Genomic DNA, 23,326 nt, shown 5'->3' with positions numbered 1-23,326 from the left:
CTCCCTTGGACACCCCTGAAGACAGCAGGACCCAGGCTTAGGGCCTGATCCTCTCTGTGGTTGTGGGAGACACCTGGGCACAGGATAGGGAGTGCGCGCTTTCAGCACAGGTGCAAATCCCAAGTCTGTCCCCCATCATTAAAATACAGGCTCAGGGACCCAAGAGATAGAACAGCAGTAGGGCATTTGCCTTGCATGAGGCCTACCTCATGGTTCCTATATGGTTCCCCGAGCCTGCCAGGAGCGATTTCTGAGCACAGAGCCGGCCGGGGTAACCCCTGTGCACCACTGGGTGTGACCCAAAAAACAAAATAAATAAATAAATAAAATAAATACAGTCTTGAGGCTAAAGCAATATCACAACGGGGAGAGAAGTTTGCCTTGCACGTGGCAGACCTAGATTTGATGCCCAACATCCCATATGGTTCCCCGACTCTGTCAGGAGCGATTTCTGAGAGCAGAGCCAGGAGGAACCCCTGGTGCATCGGTAGGCGTGGCCCCCAGACAAACAAGCAAACAAAATATAAGCTCCTTTCTCGGGTGAGGAGCTGGGAGAGGACAGGGCCTTGAGGATCCCTTATGGGCGCTGAGGAGGTCAGGAGGTGCCCTGGCTGCGTCATTCCCAGGTTGTGATGTGCAGGTGAAGATGAAGATGAGGTTGGACAGTGCTATCCACCCTGGAGAAGAAGGTTTGGGGACTAGGTGAAAGCAGAGACTTGTGCTCTTGGTTTCAAGAATCCTTTAGGGTCCCCCAATGGGCTGAGCACCTGCTTGGCAAGCATGAAGCCAAGGATCAATCCCCACCACTTCATGGCTCTCTGATCACTAAGAGAAAGCACTGAGCACATTAGTGGGAGTCAACCCTGAGCATCATCTCAAATGGCTTAAAAACAGAAAAAGAAGGCAGGAAAGAGGGTCTAAATGAACAAGGTTTTTTTTCCCCCCCTGGGGGGTGTCACACCTGGCAGCGCTCAGTGGTTACTCCTGGCAGGCACGGGGGACTATACAGGATTCTGGAGTTGAACCTACATGGGCCACGTGCAAGATAAATGCCTCCCACTGTCCTATCGTTCTAGCCCCATAAGGATTTAATTTAAGGGAGGTACAACAAGGTACAGGGGATGGAACCTGGTACCCCTACATACAAAGCCTGCTCTTTTGGACCATATGCATGCCCTGTGGAAATGGGCATTGGCATGTCTGTTCCTGATTCCTGTCCCACACTTGCTCAGCCTTCAGAAGACAATACTCAGGGACTGAAGCTATAGCTCAGTGGGGAGGGCATTTGCTGACCTGGGTTCGATCCTTGGCATATCAGAGGGTCTTCGAACCTGCCAGGAGTCATTTTTTTATTCCAGAAGTCATTTCTGAGCACAGAACTAGGAGTAACCCCTGAGTGGCACTTGGTTTTATGAGTGTGGCCAAAAAATACAACCAGAAAAAGAAAAAGACAATCTCTTGGCCATTGTTCAGTTTGTCCCCAAGGAAGTGTCAGAGGAAGGAACCGCTGTATTTCACAGGTGTCCCTTTCTTGGAGACCAAAGCAAATCTACAAAACCCAAACCACGTGCTAAACCTCCTATAATCGAGGATATGAGGAAGGGAGCTGGAGAGATAGCACAGATCTCTCTTGCTCTGCATGCAGCTACTCCTGGAGTTCAAATCCCCGTCACCCCAGAGTTCCCTAAAGGCCTCCAAGGTTCACTCTTGAGCATAGACTCAGGAATACCAGTGGGTATTGAGTATCAAATATGCCTGCTCATCCCTCTGCCCACAAACAAGGGGCGGGGTGGGGGGGAGAGAGAGGGAGATAGAAAGAGGGAAGGAGGGGGAGAAAGGGAGAGAGAGAGAGAAACCTGTGAAAACCAAACCAGCCAAGGGGATTATGCTCTGGACCCTGCAGACCTCTCCCTGTAATTTTCTTGTACACAGCTGACCTGGGATGAACATGGGTTATTTGTTTAATTTTGGATTTTTTTGTTTTGTTTTGGGGCCCCCCCTGGTGACACTTAGGGGTTACTCCTGGCTATACACTCAGAAATTCTCCTGAAAAAAGAGGGGGGGGTGGAAAGATAGCATGGAGGTAGGGTGTTTGCCTTGCATGCAGAAGGGCGGTGGTTCGAATCCCGGTGAATCCCAGCATCCCATATGGTCCCCCGAGCCTGCCAGGAGTGATTTCTGAGCATAGAGCCAGGAGTAACCCCTGAGCCAGGCTGCTGGGTGTGACCCAAAATCCAAACACCAAAAAGAAAAAAAAAAAAAGAAATCGCTCCTGGCTTGGGGGACCATAGGGGATGCTGAGAATAAAACCTAGGTCCGTCCTGGGTCAGTGTGTGCAAAGCAAACACCCTACCACTGTGCTATTGCTCCGGCCCCAGACTCGGGTTAGATTCTCGGCATCCCATATGGTTCCCCGAGCTGCCAGGAGGGATTTCTGAGTGCAGAGCCAGGAGTAACCCCCCCCCCCCGCAAAAAAAAAAAAAGGCAGAATAAAAGGAACCCAAAGGTTCTTAAGTCTGTTACAGCATGTCAGGGGCATGGCTAACTGGTCACAGCCTCTCTTTAGACCGGAGCGGAACCTGAGGAAGCAGCTTGTAGCAGAGAAGGAGAAGTAGGAGGAGGAGAAGGAAGGAAGGAGGACAGATTGAGCCAGCAGGGACTGTTAGCTTGGGGGTGACCCTTGCAGGCTAGACTAGGCCAGGCCTGTGCAGGAATTTGGGGTTCCAAGAACTGGAGGTATTATGTCCCTCCCCCTCCTGTCCTGCAGGAGATGGAGCTGAGACCCTGGTGACTAGGAGGCAGTGAAATGTCTTTATTCTATCTGGAAAACAGAGGATCTCCTTCTTAGATCAGGGAGTGAGTGAACACAGCCAGGAGAGTGTGTAGAGGGAAAGAAGTGGAGCTGCTTTTAGGGGTGCAAGAGCCCCTTCTTCCCATCAGAGCCTTGGATAGACCCTGTGCTGGGGCTGATGACATCTGTCCCCAAACCAGTGTACTGATGTCACCTGCTTCTTTCCTTTCTTCTCCCAAATCAGTGTCCTGATGTTTGTCTCCTTCTTCTCTCCTTCCCTCCTTCTCTCCCTCCCTCCCTCTTTCCTCCCTCCCTCCCTCTACCTTCCTCCCTCCCTCCCTCCCTCCCTCCCTCCCTCCCTCCCTCCCTTCCTTCCTTCCCTCCCTCCTTCCCTCCCACTGGAAAGAGGCTCACCACAACTCTGGGTGCTCTCAGCACAGACCCCACCCCCCAAGATCTTTATTTTTTTAGTGATAGAAAGGGCACATTGGGCTCTACCTGGCAGTACTCAAAGGAGGTTACTCCCAGAAGTACCCAGGATTAAGCCAGAGTCAGCTGCATGCAAGGCAAGTGCCTGGCCTGGTGTATTCTTCCTGACCCAGGACCAGAGTCTTGAATCAGTTTACCAGCCTCTCTTTGTCTTCCTAGGTCTTACTAGTGTTTCTTTGCCTTGTATTTGTTTGGGGGCCTCATGTCTAGCTGTGCTCAGGGCTTACTTACCCCTGGCTCTGCCCTCTGAGATCTCTCCTGGCAGAACTTGGGGGACCACACGTGGGGCCAGGGCCAATTCGGGTCAGCCATGTACTCTCCGATCTTTGCTTTGTTTTATTTCTTTTTATTTATTTTGGGAGTCACACCCAGGAATGCTTAGGGCTTACACCTGACTGTGCTTAGGGATCCTCCTGGCGGGACTCAGGGACTATATGGGTTGATGAAGATCAAACCTGGATAGACTATATGCAAGACAAGTATTGTACCCACATACTATGTCCACAGACCCTCTTGGTTTTGTTATTAATTCTTGGGGGGGGGCAAATCCAATGGTACTCAGGGGCTATTCCTGGCTCTGTACTCAGGGAAATTCTTTTTTGTTTTGTTTTGGGGACACATATGGAGGGCGTTTAGGGATTACTCCTGGCTCTACACTCAGAAATCACCCCTGACTGGCTCAGGGGACCACATGGGATACCAGGGACCTAACCGGGTCTGTACGGGTTGGCCATGTGCAAGGCAAATACCCTATCACTGTGCTATCACTCCGGTCCCTCAGGAAAATTTTTTGTTTTTGTTTTTGGTTTTGGTTCCTACCCAGCAGCGCTCAGGGGTTACTCCTTACTATGCTCAGAAATCACTCCTGGCAGGCTTGGGGGACCATATGGGATGCCGGGATTCGAACCACCATTTTTCTGCGTGCAAGGCAAATGCCTTACCTCCATGCTATCTCTCCGGCCCTCTCAGGAAAATTCTTTTTTTTTTTTTTTTTTTGGTTTTTGGGTCATACCTGGCAGTGCTCAGGGGTTACTCCTGGCTGTCTGCTCAGAAATAGCTCCTGGCAGGCACAGGGGACCATATGGGACACCGGGATTCGAACCAACCACCTTTGGTCCTGGATCGGCTGCTTGCAAGGCAAACACCGCTGTGCTATCTCTCTGGGCCCTTCAGGAAAATTCTTAAGGGATGGCACCACCATTTGTGGTGCCAGGGATCAAACTAGTGTTAAGCACATGCCAGGTAAGCTCCTTACCTACTGTGCTATCTCTCTGGCCTTTGTTTTGTTTGTTTAGTCCTGTTGTATGGGTTTGGATTTGAGTTTGGGTTTGGAGGCCACAGCCCAGAGCACTCAGGCCTGACTCCTGGCTCTGTGCTCAGGAATCACACCTGGTGGTGTTCAGGGGACCATATGTGGTGCTGAGACTCAAATCCAGGTCAGCTGCATGAAAGGTAAGTGCCTTACCAATTCTATGATCTTTTCAGTTCTGTTTTTTTTTTTTTTTTTTAAATAAAGCAAATCATTGGGGCCCGGAGAGATAGCACAGCGGCGTTTGCCTGGCAAGCAGCCGATCCAGGACCAAAGGTGGTTGGTTCGAATCCCGGTGTCCCATATGGTCCCCCATGCCTGCCAGGAGCTATTTCTGAGCAGACAGCCAGGAGTAACCCCTGAGCACCGCTGGGTGTGACCCAAAACCCCAAAAAAATAAAATAAAATAAAGCGAATCATTTGGCCTCTACTGCGGGTGCAAATAGAGCTCTTCATATGCCCACGGCAATGAAACATTTCCACTGAATCTCCCGCTGTGACTTAGCAGCCTGCTATGGGTTTTCTTTCTAGTCATCCATTGCGCCGGAGCAATAGCACATCGGAGAGGGTGTTTGCCTTGCACCTGGATTCAATCCTCAACATCCCATAGAGTTCCTCAAGCCTGCCAGGAGGAACCCCTGAGAACTGCCAGGTATAGCCGAAAAACAAAAATAAAGTAAAACAAAACAGAATCATTTTTTCTGTGGTATGTGTGGTATGTACCTGAGGGCTCCCTGAGGGGGGTGGGATAGATCCCACAGTGGCCCAGTCTGGGTGCCCAGGGTGGGGCAGAGCCTGGCACATGGCTGAGACCTGGTCAGAGGCAGATATGGTCGCAGGTGACTGCCCCACTGGGAGAGCTAAGGCCCCCGAACTGACTTGATCCCTGAACTCAGAGTTCCAACCACTCCCTCCACTCAAGCCAGCTCCAAGGACCAGCGGCTGTACCTCATACATAGTCTGGGAGGCCCTGGAGGCATTTGACCAGAAAACCTTAGGACACATGGAGACATGATGTAATATCAGTGTAATTGTTTTCCCAAGATCTTCCATGCCTTATTTCACCAAATGGGGGGGGGGGCATAGACATAAAAAGGCTTAGGGGTGGGGCCGGAGGAAGGACTGAAGCTTGGTTACTCAACTGATCCCAGGAAATTTTAAAGACTTAAACCCAGGGGCCGGGCGGTGGCGCTAAAGGTAAGGTGCCTGCCTTGCCTGCTAGCCTTGGATGGACCGAGGTTCGATCCCCCGGTGTCCCATATGGTCCCCCAAGCCAGGAGCAACTTCTGAGCGCATAGCCAGGAGTAACCCCTGAGCGTTACCGGGTGTGGCCCAAAAACAAAAACAAAAACAAAACAAAACAAACAAAAAAAAAAAACCAACAAAGACTTAAACCCAAAACCAAGCACATAGTTTTTTGTTTGTTTCTATGTTTGTTTTTGGTTTTTTAGGCCACACCCGTTTGACTCTCAGGGGTTACTCCTGGCTATGCACTCAGAAATTGCTCCTGGCTTGGGGCGGGACCATATGGGACCTGGGGATCAAACCGAGGTCTGTCCTATGCTAGCGCTTGCAAGGCAGACACCTTACCTCTAACGCCACCTCTCCAGCCCCCTAAGCACATAGTTTTTAAAGTTCCAGAACTTTCCTCACAGAGGTGGGCCCAGAGGTGCCTGCAGAAGGTCAGTGGTTCAAATCCTGGCATCCCATATGGTTCCCCGAGCCTGCCAGGAGGAATTTCTGAGTGTAAAGCCAGGAGTAACCCCTGAGAGCTGCCAGGGGTTACCACCCTCACACCAAAATAAGAAAATAAAAGAAAAAAGAAAAATCCTGTTCTTTATTATAACAGCAAACCAGAAATTTATATTTGGGGGGTGGTCACACCTGGTGGTGCTCAGGGTTTACTCCTGGCTCTGAGCTCAGGAATTACTTCTATTGGTACTGGGGGTGGGAGTCCCATGGGATGCTGGGAGCTGAACCTGGACTGCCACCCCACCCCATCCCCCTACCCCACTCCACACTTTTCTTATCTGTCAGTTCTATTTTTACACCCTGTTTAATCATCCTGAGACTGGAGAGCATGTCCAGTCAACATAAGCATTAGATAAGCCAATATCTACATCCCAAGAAGTTCCTCTCAAGTAGGTACTAGTACTTATATGATGCTAAGAATAAGAATGAAGGATTTGGGGGCCGGAGAGATAGCATGGAGGTAGGGTGTTTGCCTTGCATGCAGAGGACAATGGTTCGAATCCCAGCATCCCATAGGGTTCCCGAGCCTGCCAGGAGCAATTTCTGAGCATAGGGCCAGGAGCAACCCCTGAGCGCTGCCGGGTGTGACCCAAAAAATAAATAAAAAGAATGAAGGGTTTGAAAATCATCTAGACAGGCCAGGCAGGGAGCAGCCCAGATGGACAGGGTTGAAGCAGTGACTCCACCAAAGGTTAAGACGTCCCTGAGTATGGGGCCGGGAAGGTGGTGCTAGAGGTAAAGTGTCTACCTTGCAAGCGCTAGCGTAGGACGGACCACGGTTCGATCCCCCGGTGTCCCATATGGTCCCCCCAAGCCAGGGGCGATTTCTGAGCACATAGCCAGGAGTAACCCCTGAGCGTCAAACGGGTGTGCCCCCCCCCCAAAAAAAAAGACGTCCCTGAGTCTAACCTGAGTCTAATTGTCCTTATGGAACTAGGTGAAACTTTTGCACCTCCGGGCCTCAGTACACTGGGGACAGCCATCTTTTTTATTTGTTTGTTTTTTGGGTCACACCCAGTGGCGCTCAGGGGTTGCTCCTGGCCCTATGCTCAGAAATCGCTCCTGGCTGGCTTGGGGGACCAGAAGGGATGCCAGGAATCAAACCCCGGGATGTCCCAGGTTGGCCGCGTGCAAGACAAATGCCCTACTGCTGTGCTCTGGCCCCCACAGACATCTTTTTGGTTTGACTGTTTGTTGGCCACACCCAGCACAAGTCCGATCTCAGGAATTACTCCTGGCAGTACTTGAGACCATATGAGATGCTGAAAGGACCGGAGAGCTGTTCAGTGACACCAAGACTCGAAGTTCATGCAAAAGCAAGGGGTTTATTGTTCAAGCATAAATGCCTAGGCACCCAGCATGGCCATATGGCTAGAGGCTGAGAGCCCCGTTCACAAATCCAGCAGGTCTTTTATAACACTCCAGTACAATGGAAAATTTACAGAACAGAGCATGATGGTTGATTTCAGGAAGTTTAGTGACTTTTACATTTCAGGGAACATTTGGAACATTTATCACAGACACAATAACAGGTTAACAGGTTGTACAGGTTCAGTGAATTGTCAGTTGCGGTCACCTTAACCTTTGGGGGGCTTTGCAGAGATATTTTAAACTTTTTAACTCATTCATGTCCCTTTTCAATGCCAAGGCTTGAACCGTGATTGACAGCATGCAAAAAAAAAATGCTCTACCCACTCTGCCAGCACTCCGGCCCCTGGACAAACATTTATTATGTATTTATCTTTTATTTTCTTTGAGGGGGCCCACACCAGGGACCATCACTCCTGGTGGGGCTCAGGGGACCCTATGGGAATTGAACAGCCGAATGCCTTCCCCGTATGGTGGCCCCAGACCCTCTCCCTTTCCCCCCTGTACCCCAGGACCTCCCTGCAGGTCAACATTTTGCAAAGACACTGCTGCAGAACTTTCTGGTTCCCTGGAGTTAATCAGTGTCATTTATTATTATTGCATGTCGTGCATTTAAAATAAAATCTGCGATGAAACAGTTCTAGTGGGTGGCGGGGTGCCCAGAGTCAGCCTAGAGGGCAGATCCTGGGTGGGGACCCAAGAAGGGCCTTGACAGCTGGGTGGAGTCGCAGGTCACATCCTGCCCCTCCATCCCTTAGGGCCACAGCAGGCGCCCAGAGGGACTGGGGAGGAGACACAGCACCCATGTGTGTGCAAGACCCGAGCTTTACCCCTTAAATTTCCAGGGTGCACTGGCGCCCGGTAGCCACTGCGGGGGTGGGGGACCCCCTACGCGGGTGCAGACGCCCTGCAAGCCGCAAACTCGCAGTCCGGCCTGCTTGGGAACCCCGAGGCCTGCGCCATCAGAACGCGACACATCACAGGGTCCGCGCGCCCCACCCCTCCGGACCACCCGTGGGCGTTGGTGATGCTGGAATCTTGGGGGTACCCCAAGACAGGTAGGTAGTGGGTCGGCACCGTCCCGGGGAGCCGCAGGGCTGGGGACCTGACCCTATCCCCTCACCCCTGGTTCCCAGGACCCTGCTGGGCAGTGATGGGGAGCCCTGGCACCCTCCCCCCAAAAAAACCTCCCACTCAACAACTGATGGAAACTTGGGTTTGGGGGTTGGGCCTGGTGAGCCAGTAACAAATTCTGATATTTTCTTCTTTCCTTTTTCTTTCCTCTTTTTTTTTTTTTTTAATTTGGTTTTGGGGCACTCAGGGTAACTCTTGGTTCTGTGCTCAGAAATCACTCCTGGCAGGCTCAAAGGACAATATGGGATGATGGCGATCAAACCTGTGTGCGAGGCAAATGCCCTCTCTGCTGTGTTTTTGCTCTGGACACCTCTTTTTTTCTTGGGGGATGTCTCACCCAGCTGGGCTCAGGGGTCATTCCTGTTTTGTGCTCAGGGGACCATATAGGGTGCCCAGGATTGAAGCTGGGGCAGATAAGACAAGAGCCTTCCCCACTGTAGCTCCTGCCCTACATCCCAGCATCCCAGCACCTGATTTCTCCCTCACCGCACCTCAAATGCATTTGTTTGTTTGTTTGTTTGTTTTGGGGTCACACCCTGAGGTGCTCAGGGATTACTCCTGACTCTGCACTCAAAAATCACTCCTGGCAGGCACAGGGGACTATATGGGATGCTGGGATTCGAACCACCTTCCGTCCTGGGTTGGCTGAGTGCAAGGCAAACGCCCTACCTACGCTGTGCTATCTTTCTGGCCCCTTCAAATGCATTTTATTTGGAACATTTTTTCCAAGTCCTGCCTGGAAATAATTGGGGCACTGGTCTGGTCTTGCCAGACCTTCAAAGGAAGTGACTATGTGAGATCTGTGACCCAGAAGAAAAAGGACAATAAATGGCTTTGATGGAAGGAAATGTCAGTCCTCCCTTGGTGACACAGGAATCTCAATCTCTCTGTCTCTCTCTGTCTCTCTGTCTCTGTCTCTCTGTCTCTGTCTCTCTGTCTCTTCCTTCTTCCCTTCTTCCCTCCCTCCTTCTCTCCCTCTTTCTTTTCTCTCTTCAGACCACAGATTCCATCTGCCACACCACATACCCCTATCATGGACCCCATTTTGCCTCATCATCCTCACAGCCTGGCCCCAGGCCCAGGTCCCCCTTCCTGGGCTGGCTGCACTTCCTGTTCACCTGGGGAATAGGGAGGGCAAGACTGACATTGGCTGGACTGTCCCCATCAGCCCTGTGGGTCAGGGAAAGTGCCCTGGAAAGATGCACCCTGAGGGCCAAGCCGGACTTTGCTCCCTGAGTTTGCCACTTAATCAGGCTCCTGCAGCCCTGGAGCACGTGCCCAGCACAACAGGGCCTCACGGTGGCTCTGACTCACTTTCCCTCCCTGGCAGTTAAGCAGGTCGGGAGTATTTGTTGCCCTGGCACCAGGGAGGATGAGCCCAAAAACAACTTGGCAGGCTGTTCCCAGTTCCCTACAAAAGGGTCATATTATTTGGGGGGGAATATTTGGGTCTGGTGGCCACTTGGCTTCTCACCCCTGTCACTTGTCTCCAGGATGCAGGGCAGTGCCAGCTGCAGCTTCTGGCTGGCCAAGTGTTGGTGACCGAAATTACTTCCCCATCTTTTCCCCCTGAGCTTCCGGAAGCTTCTCAGACCCTCCTTTGAGGAAGGCTGGGGTCTGCCATTGGGCAGGGGGCGGTCCTGCTTCCTGTGCTCAGCTTCAGGTGTTCGGTTTCAAAGGAGGCCTGAAAGGTCGGACAGACCTCTGCCTACCATAAAATTGCAATTAGCTGCTCCTTGGGGTGATCAAAGTGCAGCCTAGGTGCTTCTCTCCGACCAGTTTCTAGCTTTTTGCATCGCTTGGAGGCATTTGCGGAGCCAGCATGGAAGCCCAGGAGAAGGTTCCTGAACCCAAGCCAGATCCAGAGCAGGATGCAGGACAAAGAAAGGGGGTAAGTGAGCCGTCCTCCGAGGGACCTCCGGTGAGGCTGGGGATGTGGGGATTTTGCAGACGAACTCCCTCTAGTACTTCCAACAGCTAGACTTTTTCTAAGGACTGCAGGAGGAATTAATTGAAAGACATTTATTTTGTTTTTGATTTTTGGGTCACAACCGGCAGTGCTCAGGGGTTACTCCTGGCTCTCTGCTCAGAAATCTCTCCTGGCAGGCTCGGGGGTGGGTGGGTGGGGTGGGTGGGGGGTGGGGGTGGGGGGTGGGTGAGGGAGGCCATATGGGATGCCAGGAATCGAACCAGCGACCGTCTGGGGTTGGCTGCGTGCAAGACAAATGCCCTCCCACTGTGCTATCACTCCAGCCTCTGTTTGAAAGATATTTAGAGTTAGACAATCACTGGGAAATTCTCTGGCATCGAATGGAAGGGACCCAAAGGTTGTCCTCACACATTGTTGGGGGATGTTTTTAATTTGGGGCCGAACCCAGGAGTGCTCAGCGGCTGCTCCTAGCACCAGGATTAGGAATTACTCCCAGTAGTGCTTTGTGAAGAATAACCCTATGGGTTATGTGTGGTTTTTGGGTCACACCCGCAGTGCTCAGAGCTTACTCCTGGCTCCATGCTCAGAAATTGCTCCTGGCAGACACAGGGGACTATATGGGACACTGGGATTTGAACCGATGACCTTCTGCATGAAAGGCAAACGCCTTACCTCCACCTCCACGCTATCTCTCCGGCCCCAGGAAGTTTCTTTTTTTTTTTTTTTCTTCGGCCACACCCGGTTACTCCCACCTAAGTGCTCAGAAATTGCCCCTGGCTTGGGGAGGACTATATGGGGTGGGGGGGAGGTGGGGGACCATATGGGACGCCAGGGGATGAACCAGTCCTTTTTCTGGCTAGTGCTTGCAAGGCAGACACCTTACCTCTAGCGCCACCTCGCTGGCCCCTAGTCACACTTTTTAAGGAGTCTACAGGTATTCGCATTCATCGCAACAGCTTCTATCTGGGAGGGGACTGTGCAAATTGGTATTTCTTCCCTATTCCCAATTATCTTGGGTTAAGACTGGGCTTGCTTTGATTTATTCACTTTAATTTTATTTTTTTGTTTGTTTTGTTTTTTGGGCCACACCCAGCAGCACTCAGGAGTTATTCCAGGCTCTATGATCAGAAATCGCACCTGGCAGGCTCAGGGGACCATATGGGATGCCAGGATTCAAACCACTGACCTTCTGCATGCAAGGCAAACACCTTACCTCCATGCTATCTCTCCGGCCCCATATTTTATTTTTATTTTTGCTTTTTTGGGCCATACCCAGTGGTGCTCAGGGATTATTTCTGGCTCTGCACTTGGAAATCACTCCTGGCTTGGGGGACCATAAGGGACTAAGTTAGGGCATGCAAGGCAAACGCCCTACTGCTTGCGCCATTGCTCCGGGCCCTCTAGGAGATTTTTGGACTTATATTACTCATCTATAAAAGGGGACTGAGGGACTGGAACCATAGGGGAGGTGGGGAGGGTGTCAAAAAGAAAATCGGGTTGGGGAAGAGGAATGAATGAAGAGGCTGAGAGCTAATGTAGGATTAAAGTGTTCTTGATCCCTACCTGGAGAGATATCTGAGCATAGAGCCAGGAGTCAACCCTGAGCACTCTGGGTATGATCCAAAAACAAAAATACCCCCAGGCATACCCCCAGGCAGGTTCTAAGCATTTCACATGAATGAAGTTTGTGTGGGGGTTTATTTACTTATTTATTTTGTTTTTGGGTCACACCCAGCAGTGCTCAGGGGTCACTCCTAGCTCTATGCTCAGAAATCGCTCCCAGCAGGCTCGGGGGACCATATGGGATGCTGGGATTCGAACCACCATCCTTTTGCATGCAAGGCAAACGCCCTAACTCATGCTATCTCTCCAGCCCGGTCTAGGCTTTCTTACCTTGAAATTGCAGACTATGACTAAAGTTAAAATCCCATTTATCACTAAGAAATCACTATTCCTATTAAAACTAAGAACATGCTATGTCAAAATATCAAAAGTTACACACTGAAATCTAAAGTTAAAAGGTTACACCCCAAAACCAAAAGTCACCTCTTTTCCAGACTCAACACCCCTATTTTGGTTTTTGTTTGTGTGTTTATGGACCATACTTGGCAATACTCAGGGGTTACTCCTGGCTCTAGCACATTGGTAGTGAGTTTGCCTTTCAATTGCCTTTCAATTCCAGGCATACCATATGGTCCCCTGAGCCTGCTAAGAGCCAGTAGTAATCCCTGAAGCATCGCCAGGTGTGACCCCCAAAACCAAAAACCAAAAAACAAAAAAAAAAAGGAAGGAAGGAGGAAGGAAGGAACCTACTATCTTGGGGCTGGATAGATAACATGGAGGTAAGGCATTTGCCTTGCATACAGAAGGATGGTGGTTCGAATCCCGGCATCTCATATGGTCCCCCAAACCTGCCAGGAGCGATTTCTGAGCTTAGAACCAGGAGGAACCCCTGAACGCTGCCAAGTATGACCCAAAAATCCAATAAATAAATAAATAAAATAAAAGAAAGAAACCTGCTATCTTATTGCCCTGGGAGCAAATATTTGTTAAAGAGTTGTCTGGGGTTTTTGTTTGTTTGTTTGTTTTGTATTTTTGGGTCATGCCCAGCAGCGCTCAGTAGTTACTTCTGGATCTGTACTCAGAAATCAATCCTGGTTGTAGGGGCCAGTGAGGTGGCGCTAGAGGTAAGGTGTCTGCCTTGCAAGCGCTAGCCAAGGAAGGACCGCGGTTCAATCCCCCGGCGTCCCATATGGTCCCCCCCCAAGCCAGGGCAATTTCTGAGCGTTTAGCCAGGAGTAACCCCTGATCATCAAATGGGTGTGGCCCCAAAAACAAAAAGAAAAAAAAAAAGAATCAATCCTGGTTGGGGCCGGAGCTGTGGTGCAAGCGGTAAGAAACCTGCCTTGCCCACGCTAGCCTAGGATGGACCACAGTTCGATCTCCCGGCATCTCAGATGGTCCCCCAAGCCAGGAACAATTTCTAAGGGCAGAGCCAGGAGTAACCTCTGAGTGTCACTCGGTGTGGCCCAAAAACAAAACAAAACAAACAAAAAAGAGAAATCTCTCCTGGCATGGGGTATCATAATTGATGCTGGGATTCAAACCACCATCAGTCTTGGATTGGCTGCTGCAATGTGCTATTGCTCCAGCCTCCTAAAATCAATGTTTACATCTGTCCTTTCCTTTTTCCTTTCATTTTCTCTTTCCTTCTCTCTCTCTCTCTCTCTCTCTCTCTCTCTCTCTCTCTCTCTCTCTCTCTCTCTCTCTCTCTCTCTCCTTCCTTCTGCAGAGGCATTGATTGGGGGTGCTGTACCTCATTTGGGGGAGGAACTGAAGCTAGACATGGCAATGGGCAAATCCCCAACATCAGCAGTCCTCAGAGTAAAACTCCACACTTCCACTTCCTGCATTTTCCCCTGTCACTTATGAATCTCCTGGTCACAAAGGATCTCAAGGTGACAGCCCCATGTCCTCAAGTGGGGTATATGTCCTTGGGGGCATATTGTCACAGAATGTATTTAGGGGTCTCAGAAATCTATGGTTGTCATGCCATCTGCCTGTTAGGGAAAAGCTCGGGTTGAAGGACATTTACCAGTGATGCCAGTCACCCCATTTGCTCCCCTTCTCTCTCTGTCTCTCTCTCTTCCCTTCCACCCACTTCTTTCCTCAGTTCCCCTCGTGTTTTTTTGGGTTCTTCCGGTGGTTCTCAGGGGTCACTCTTGGCTTGAGAAATTGTGTGATGTCAGGCACCATAAGTTTAAGAATCTCAATAGAGATTTTGGTTTTTGAACAGTGCTCAGAGATCACTCCTGGCAGGGGTCAGGTAGACCATATGGGGTGCAGGGGACCCACCCTGGTTTGGCCACCTACAGGGCCAGCTCCTTCACCTCTGTGCTCTTTGCAGCCCTCGTTTGTCTCAGAAGCAGCGGTCTCGAGCCAGAGTTATAGCACAGCGGTAGGGTGTTTGCCTTGCACACAGCTGACCCAGGATGGACCCTGGTTCGATCCCCAGCATCCCATATACTCCCCCGAGCCTGCCAGGACCAAATTATGAGCGCAGAGTCAGGAGAAACCCCTGAGCACCATTGGGTATGACCCAAAAAAGAAACACAAACAAAACAAAAGAGAAGCAACTGTCCTTTCATTTTCGTCTGTGACTCTCCTACCTGGGGATTCTTGGCCAGAAATAACTGGATGAATTATAGGGGGTGACAGCTGCAGGGAGGGGCTTCTAGAGATGGCTACCTGACTTGGGTACCTGGCTCTCCTCCGGCTGCAGAAGCTGACTCCAGTGCTCTTGGTGACCTCCCTGGTGGCTGCCTTCGGCTCATCCTTCCAGTATGGCTACAACGTGGCTGTCATTGATGCACCTACTAAGGTAGGGCCCGCTCACCTGCACCTGGCCACCAAGAAATGGGGTGGTGTGTGTGCATGGTGAGGGGAGGAAAAAAGGGGCGGCTGTGCCCACATGTTCCCTGGCAGGGGTCCACATAGTGGTGCTTCCAAGGAAGAGGCAGGATCACACCCTGGTATGCACAGCTGTGACCCAAGGGGTCTCTCGAAGGCAGGTCCGCAATTTGGAGGAGAACATGGCCCAGAGGGGGCTCCTGGCCTGCAGGGGGTTCAGAGGAGAATCCCCAGGGACTGGCCTCCCCACTGCACCGCTGCTGACCTCCGTGCATAGAGTCTGGATGGAGAGTCTGATGGCTCTAGTGTGACCCCAACACTGATTAGCTGCACCCCTGGATGTGGCCCCCAGTGGAAAAGCAGAGCCCTTGTCCGCCCGTGGGTGACCTGCATGCTTGGGCACTCACTGGTCCCCGCAAGGCCAGCCCCAATGACCATGGCCCTGCCCTCCGTTTGGTTCCAGGATATGCAGAACTTCTATAACCAGACCTACTATGAGAGGAAGGGCGAGTTCCTGAGCGAGTCAATGGTCAGGCTGCTGTGGTCCCTCTCCGTGTCCATGTTCCCTTTAGGGGGCCTCTTCGGCTCCTTCCTGGTCGGCCCTTTCGTCAATAAGTTCGGCAGGTGAGGGGAAGTGGATGTTTAGCCACTTCGGTTCTGGGATTCTCAGCCTCCCTCAAAGCTTTATTCTGGATTTCAGGCTCATGTCCAGGGGCTTATAGTGGGGATGGATGGGGTTTGCCTTGCACGCTACAGGCCCAGGTTTGATCCTCAGCACCTCAAAGGGAGACATGAGCACTGCTAGGAGTGATTTCAGTAAGCCCTGAGCATGGCTGAGTATGGCCCTAAAATCAAAACAATAACACATTTTTAAAAATTTGTTCAATCAGGGCCAGAGTGATAGCACAGCAGTAGAGCGTTTGCTTTACACACAGCTGACAGACCCGGGTTTGATCCCTGGCATCCCCTATGGTTCTCCAGAGCCTGCCAGTAGTAACTCCTGAGCACTGCTGGGTGTGGCATAGAAACCAAAAATCTAAATAAAATTTAAAAAGTAGGGGCCGGAGAGACAGCATGGAGGTAAGGCATTTGCCTTGCATGCAGAAGGTTGGTGGTTTGATTTTTGGCATCCCATATGGTCCCCTGAACCTGTCAGGAGCGATTTCTGAGCATAGTCGTAACCCCAGAGCGCTTCCGGGTCTGACCCAAAAACAAAACAAAAAAAAAGTAAAGCTCATATCCACTGCAGTGGTTTCTGTCCTTGGATGTGCTCATTGGAAAATCACAATCTGGGGTGTTTAGAACCTGGCCTTAGAGCTAGAAGTGGGGTCTCCTGAGACAGAAAGAGTATAGCAGAGAGGGCACTTCAAAGTATTTTCTTTTGGTTTTTGGGCCACACCCGGCGGTGCTCAGGGGTTACTCCTGGCTGTCTGCTCAGAAATAGCTCCTGGCAGGCACGGGGGATCATATGGGAACCACCTTTGGTTCTGGATCAGCTGCTTGCAAGGCAAACGCCACTGTGCTATCTCTCTGGGCCCGACTTCAAAGTATTTTCATTCTTTAAAACAATCCCTCAGTAGGACCAGAGGGTTTGTTAAATGCTAACCCGGAGCCATTAAGCTACTTTTGCCTTGGATGAAGATGACCTTGGTTCAACCTCTAGCATCTTATGAACCCCAGAACCCCACCTGGAATGACCCCTGAGTGCTGCTAAGATTGAGCCCTGATGGGACTGGAGCAATGGTACAGAGGGGAGGGCGTTTGCCTTGCATGTGGCTAACACGGGTTCAATCCCCAGCATCCATATGGATGAACTATAGGAGTGATTCCTGAGTGTAGAACCAGGAGTAACCCCTGAGCATCACCAAATATAGCCCCCTAAGACCCTAAAAGACTACAGAAACCCACCTTGAGTGACGTTTTCAAATGCTTTTTTCTGTCCCATGTACTGGGTCACTTCCAAGGATGAAGGTCTAGGGAGGCTCCTTTGGAGAGTTTGAACTGGTAGCAAAGGCCACTGAATTCTGGGAAGCTTGCAGGAAGCGGCAGTGCCTCACTGTCAGTGCTCAGGGGGACTGTGGGAGGCTTGGGTGCTCCACCCACAGTGCTCTGCCCCACACAGGAAAGGAACCCTGCTACTGAACAACATGTTCTCCATTGTGGCCGCCTTCCTCATGGGCCTCAGCAGGCGTGCCGGCTCTTACGAGATGATCATCGTGGGCAGATTCCTGGTGGGCATTTGTGCAGGTAAATGGTGCCATTCAGAGCCAGGTGGGAGCTCAGGAGGCAGCTGGGGGTTGAGGGAAGGAGTACCTCTGGGTGGTTTGGGCTATGCTTCTCCACCCTCAATCCAAACCGATGGGTGAGGGGCCAGAGTGATACCACAGCAGAGAGGATTTTGCACATGGCTGACCCAGGTTCCATGTCTAGCATTCTATATGCCACCCCGAAACCTGCCAAGAGTGATTTCTTTGTTTGTTTTTGTTTTGTTTTGGGGGCCATACCCAGCTATGCTCAGGGGTTACTCCTGGCTCAGAAGTCATTTCTGGCAGGCTCTGGAGGACCATATGGGGTGCTGGGGATTGAACCCAGGTTGGCCGTGTGCAAGGCAAAATGCACTCCCTGCTGTGCTATTGCTCTGGCCCCACATTCCCCCCACTTCTTAAAGGATCCAGGTTTCCATAGAATAATCTCTTGGATGACCAGGGCCTGGCTGTGACTCAACCAGAGGAACACATGCCTCACATGTGTAAGGCCCCAGGTTGGAATCCCTAGCATCAACCAGAAAGCCTAACCCAAGGCAGTGATTCATTACTGAGTGGTTTCTTATATTCCATCTTTTTCTGTTTGTTTGATTTGTTTATTTGGGGCCACCTGGTGTCCCTCAGGGATTACTCCTGGCTCTGCCCTCAGAAATCACTCCTGGAAGGGCTGGAGAGCTAGCATAGTGGTAGAGGGACCCGGCTTAATTCCCTGGCATCCCATAAGGTTCCCTGGCTTGCCAGGGGTGATTTCTGAGTGCAGAGCCAGGAGTAACCCCTGAGCGCTGCCAGGTGTGACCCAAAAGCCAAAATAAAAAAAAAAAATAAAGAAATCACTCCTGACAGGCTCGGAGAACCCTTTAGGATGTCGGGGATCGAACTCAGGTTGGCCATATGCAAGGCAAGCACCCTCCTTGCTGTGCTATTGCTCTGACCCCAGATTCAGTCTTTACTGATGAATCAAAGCAGCTGCTGACGACATGCCAGGCCAGTCCTTGGGCTTTGCTGGTTGTGCCACATAAGAGTCTCGGAAGGGGAAGCTTGTGGGCAGAGCCTGGTCTGTTGACAGACTCAGCAGGAGTGAGAGGAGAGTCAGGAAGATCTTGGAGCAAACAGGCCCATTGTGCCAGGCGGCACAATCCACTTGGGCCAGGCCACTTTCTCTCCCTGCCCCTGTCTGGAAACGAGATTGGGCCCCAAGCCTGCGCTGACACCTTCACAGCTCGTAGAAGCACCCGCCAGCCCAAGGGATTGTGAGCAGTGGTTTGAGACACAGCTTAGCCCTACAGGCACCTTTTACTCCTGATGGTGTTTTTCTTTCCCTCTTCTACCCTAGGAATCTCTTCCAATGTTGTCCCTATGTACTTAGGGGAGCTGGCATCCAGAAACCTAAGGGGGGCCCTTTCGCTGTTGCCCCAGCTCTTCATCACCATCGGCATCCTCATGGCCCAGATCTTCGGCCTCAGATTCATTCTGGGGAACAATGAACGTGAGTGTGGGATAAAGGCCAGAGCAGTATAGTTTTGCAGTATAGTTTTGCCTTGCATGCTGCCAACCCAGGACGGACCAGGATTCGATCCCTGGGATCTTATATGGCCCCCTGAGCCTGCCAGGAGCAATTTCTGAACAAAGAGCCAGGAGTAACCCCTGAGCACCGCTGGGTGTGGCCCCAAAACAAAATAAAACAAAAAAGGGCGAGCTTGAGGTATCTTGTGTTGTCCTCCAAACAGTCATGACCCTGCTGCTGCTGCTGCTGTGGGTGCCGGATGCACTGGTGGGACAGGAGTGGGGACAGGTAGTGACCTAGCTTGGTGGCCTCTGCCCAGGCTGCCAGCATCTGGGATTAACCCTACAGGGGCCAGAGCCATAGTGCAGCAGGGAGGGCACTTGCTTTGCACCCGGCACACCCTGGATTTGATCCCCATCATTCCACATGGTCCCCTGAGCACCAACAGGAGAGTCGGGAGCCCTGAGCATGGCCAGGTGGGCCCAAAACTCCTAAAATAAGAGAGGCTTGAGGTGTACGTGCAGGGGGACAATTACAGTAGGAAGGCAGCAGAGTGGAGGGTGGGGGGGTCAGCCTGCACTGGGGTCTGGATTTTCCAATGGGAAGTTTCCATGGTGGGGAACGAGGGCCAGAGCCAGGAGACCCTTTGGGGTTGCAACAGCTAAATGGGTGTGAGCTGCTGGGTAGTGTGAGTTGGCTGGTAGCTAGTGGGTGGTGTGAGTTGGGTGGTATGAGTTGGTAAGTTTGAGCTGTGTGGTGTGAGCTGGGCGGTATAAACGGGTGTGCGTCCTGAGCTGGGTCGTGTGAAGTAGTGGGTGCCTTGGGCGCCATGATTTTTGGCTTCCTTGCAGAATGGCCCCTCCTCGTGGGCATCACGGCCCTGCCAGCCATCCTGCAGGTACTTCTGCTGCCCTTATTTCCAGAGAGCCCCCGCTACCTGCTGATTCAGAAGAAAGACACAAACGCTGCCAGATATGGTACAACCCACCGGCCTTGCCTTGTGCATCCCCCTTCCCCACCCAGGGGTGCACAGAGCCCTGGAAGGCCTCCCCCCTTGACTGCCTTGCGCCCCACCACACCCCCCCAGCTCTGCAGCGGCTGCGGAACTGGAAGGATGTGGAGGATGAACTGGAGGAGATACGGCAGGAGGAGGACGCACAGAAGGCCGCAGGCTTTGTGTCGGTGTGGAAGCTCTTCGTCACGCGCTCCATGCGCTGGCAGCTCATATCCATCATCATTCTCATGGCCGGCCAGCAGCTGTCAGGAGTGAACGCGGTACGGGGCTCGGAGCCGGCCAGTCACCACTGGCCAAGTGCAGGGGTTCCAGCCCACAGCCCCTCAAATCCTGGGCTTTGCCTTCCAGATCTACTACTATGCAAACCAGATCTACGGGATCACGGGCGTGCAGCCAGACCACATCCAGTATGTGACAGTGGGCACAGGTGCCATTAACATGGTGGCCACCTTGGTCTCCGTGAGTGTCTGGCCCGCGTCGCGGCGTCTTGTGGACAGGCTGGGGAGGACCTGGCTGAGGGAGGAGTGGGATCTACACTGCTTCGCTCCTGGACCCCCCCACATCTCTAGCTCTAGATTCTCCTCAGATGATGTCCTGTCATGGGGGGATGGGCAGGGAACAGCCCCTGTTCTAGAAACTTCTCTAGCTAGGCTCTGGCAGTTAAAACCTTCTGGAGCAGTCTGAGGGTCCTGTTCAAGGACATGGCCTGGGGTGTCCCACAGGGCTGAGAGGGTGGAACTCAGCTCTCCTCACAGCTGCTCCTCAGAGAGGTTCTGTGGGGTTTGAGGTGCCCTGCCAGCTCCTGAGCTCTTCCCTCATGCTCTTGCCCCAGGTGTTCGTAGTGGAGCTGCTGGGAAGGCGAATCCTGCTCCTTCTGGGCTTCCTGCTGTGTGGTGGGGCCTGCTGTGTGCTCACGGCTGCGCTGGTCCTGCAGGTGAGAAGGGGTTGGCCTCACTCAAACCCTAGGATGCCGCTCTGTGACCCCCCCCACCCTCCCTGCCTTTCTGAGATCCCACTGCCAGCTGACATGGGTGGTGTGACTGACCCTCTGGGGTATCTACCTACCTGCCTGGCTGGATAGTCACCCCTTGTCCCTGCAGGATATAGTCTCCTGGATGCCCTACCTCAGCATCGTCTGCGTTCTCTCCTACGTCGTGGGACATGCCCTCGGGCCCAGTATGTATCCAGAAGCAGTTCTAGAAGGTTCCAGAAGGTTCTGGGCTTTTCTAGCTCCTTCCTCTGCACTGTCCAACTCTGGACATCAAATGCTGCCAGATATGGTACAATCTGGGATCAAATGGGGAGGAGAAGGGATGTCTGAGAGTCACCCCTGAGGTGCTGAGTCCTGTGTGTGGCCATAACCATGTGCAAGGGATGAATACATGAACCTCCTCAGTGATGATCTGAGGGAGGATGGGCTTAGGGGAGGTTCACCCCGAGTGCCCTGCCCATAGCTTCCCTGCTGAAAGACGCAGACCTGAGGGACCACATGCCACGGCACCCCACGTGGGGCTGGGGCTCTGGGTCCTAGGGGACTGTGTATCCCTGAAGACAGCACCCCCTTTCCTACACAGGTCCTATCCCCCCACTGATTATCACCGAGACCTTCCTACAGTCCTCCCGTGCGTCCGCCTTCATGGTGGGGGGCACAGTCCACTGGCTGTCCAACTTCTCTGTGGGCCTCGTCTTCCCCTTCATCCAGGTGAGCGTGGACAGCGTCAGCCTTCACAGGACCGGGCAGGGGCAGGGCGCAATGGCTCTAGCACTGACTGTACCCCACTCCCCACACTCCCATGCCCCCCGCAGTTCTCCCTCGGCCCTTACAGCTTCATCATCTTCGCCTGCGTGTGCCTCATCACCACCATCTACATCTGCCTCATCCTCCCCGAGACTAAGGGCAAGACCTTCGTGGAGATCAACGAGATATTCAGCAAGAAGAACAAGCCAGAAGTTCAACCAGGCAAGGAGCTCACAGATCTGCCTCCCACTACTGAGTTGTCCAGGAGCTGAGCAGGAGCGGCCCCTGGAGCCAGGCTGAGCGGTGCTCCCTGCCCTGGCTTTCCCCAGATGGAACATAAGACCAGGCCTTGGGAACAGCAGCTGGATGCAACTGGACCCAAAGGGCTGGAGCTGTTCACGCAGCAAATATGGTCACAGCCAGGGGCTTAAGTGAAGGGTTAAGGAATCAGATGTTCTGGGGCTGGACCATAGCACAGAGGGGAGGACGTTTGCCTTGCACATGGCTGACCTAGGTTCAATCCCCAGCATCCCAAATGGTCCCCGAACCAGCCAGGAGTGATTCCTGAGTGCAAGGGATCAAGTATCAAACGTTCCCCTGGTTCCCATGTCCAAGGTCAGAGTGTGTGCTGTAGGAAGCCAGTCTCCAGTCCCCCCCTTTCACCAAAAACTGTTCTGGAAAGGGCTGGAGTCTCAGTCACAGGGCCCAGGAAGCTGGGGTGTGTGTAGGCCCTTATGGAGATGCCCACTGGCTTGGAGAATTAAACCCCGACTGTTTGGTTAGGGATGATGATGGCTTTACCTTGGTCACAATAAAACTGATCACTCCACACCACGCCGGGTCAGTCTGGGCAATGCTGCTCCGCCACACACACACACACACACACACACACACACACACACACACACACACACACAATCAGCCCCTGCAGGGCAAGGAGGGGATGATTGACTTATGAACCAGGCCTGGAAGAGGCCTCAGACTCTGAAAATGGTTTGTGGATGCTGAGCTGTGGCCCGTTGCATTTTGGGCCATGACTGTGGGATTTTATTGAGCACTGGGGTGGGAGGAGGGAAAGAGGACCCTTCAGCACACTAGTTTTCTTGGGGTTGCAAGAGAAGAGGGGTACAGCAAAGGTGCAGGGAGGAAAGTTTGAGGGACGTGGGGAAAGGAATATGAGGAGCCCTATCAGGGAGGAGAGTTGGGGGTCAGGCAGGATGGTGGGGCTAAAAGCCGGGGCAGTGAGGACCCCAGTAGCCAGAGATAATGCTGCAGGTAGCCCCCTGGAAGTCACGAGACAGCAAAGGAACACTGTTGGTACCAAGGGACGGGTGGAAAGGCTGGAAGTTGGCCTCGACCTCACAGAGGCCATGCGGTCCAGAGCTCTCAGAATGGGAAGCTGGGAAGAATCCAGGTGTAAACAACTGCAGAGGCTGGGAAGCCCTGACCCGCTTTGCAAGAGGTGGAGGCAGCAGGACCAGACCAGTGAAGCCGGATTAGACCCTATTGAAGGACCCAGAACCTTAAAACCATTCTCCAAGTGGTCCCCAAGATCCTGGGCACAGGGCAGAGAATGTGGGCAGTCGAAAGCTGGATAAGGAGCCAGAGAGATAGCACAGCTA

General features: G+C 52.3%; 1 protein-coding gene across 1 annotated transcript; it reads left to right on the top strand.

Moving 5' to 3' along the window:
* The first annotated feature begins 10,665 nt into the window (after window positions 1-10,665).
* On the top strand, window positions 10,666-21,976 carry LOC126011617 (solute carrier family 2, facilitated glucose transporter member 5-like). The gene is made up of 12 exons (XM_049775440.1): window positions 10,666-10,764; window positions 15,056-15,154; window positions 15,647-15,807; window positions 17,306-17,430; window positions 18,781-18,933; window positions 19,803-19,928; window positions 20,039-20,226; window positions 20,315-20,425; window positions 20,799-20,900; window positions 21,067-21,142; window positions 21,541-21,668; window positions 21,773-21,976. Exons 1-12 carry the CDS (start codon window positions 10,666-10,668, stop codon window positions 21,974-21,976), a joined length of 1,572 nt encoding a protein of 523 aa, XP_049631397.1.
* Window positions 21,977-23,326: the final 1,350 nt, after the last annotated feature.

Source organism: Suncus etruscus, chromosome 6, assembly GCF_024139225.1.
Source record: "Suncus etruscus isolate mSunEtr1 chromosome 6, mSunEtr1.pri.cur, whole genome shotgun sequence".
Classification (NCBI taxonomy): Eukaryota; Metazoa; Chordata; class Mammalia; order Eulipotyphla; family Soricidae; genus Suncus; species Suncus etruscus.
This window is presented reverse-complemented; position numbering and strand designations above follow the sequence as displayed.

Coding starts and splice junctions, on each gene's coding strand:
- LOC126011617 (XM_049775440.1), top strand. CDS start 10,666: ATGGAAGCCCAGGAGAAGGTTCCTGAACCCAAGCCAGATCCAGAGCAG. Junction 19,929..20,038: donor CACAAACGCTGCCAGATATG/GTACAACCCACC, acceptor ACACCCCCCCAG/CTCTGCAGCGGCTGCGGAAC. Junction 21,669..21,772: donor TCGTCTTCCCCTTCATCCAG/GTGAGCGTGGAC, acceptor TGCCCCCCGCAG/TTCTCCCTCGGCCCTTACAG.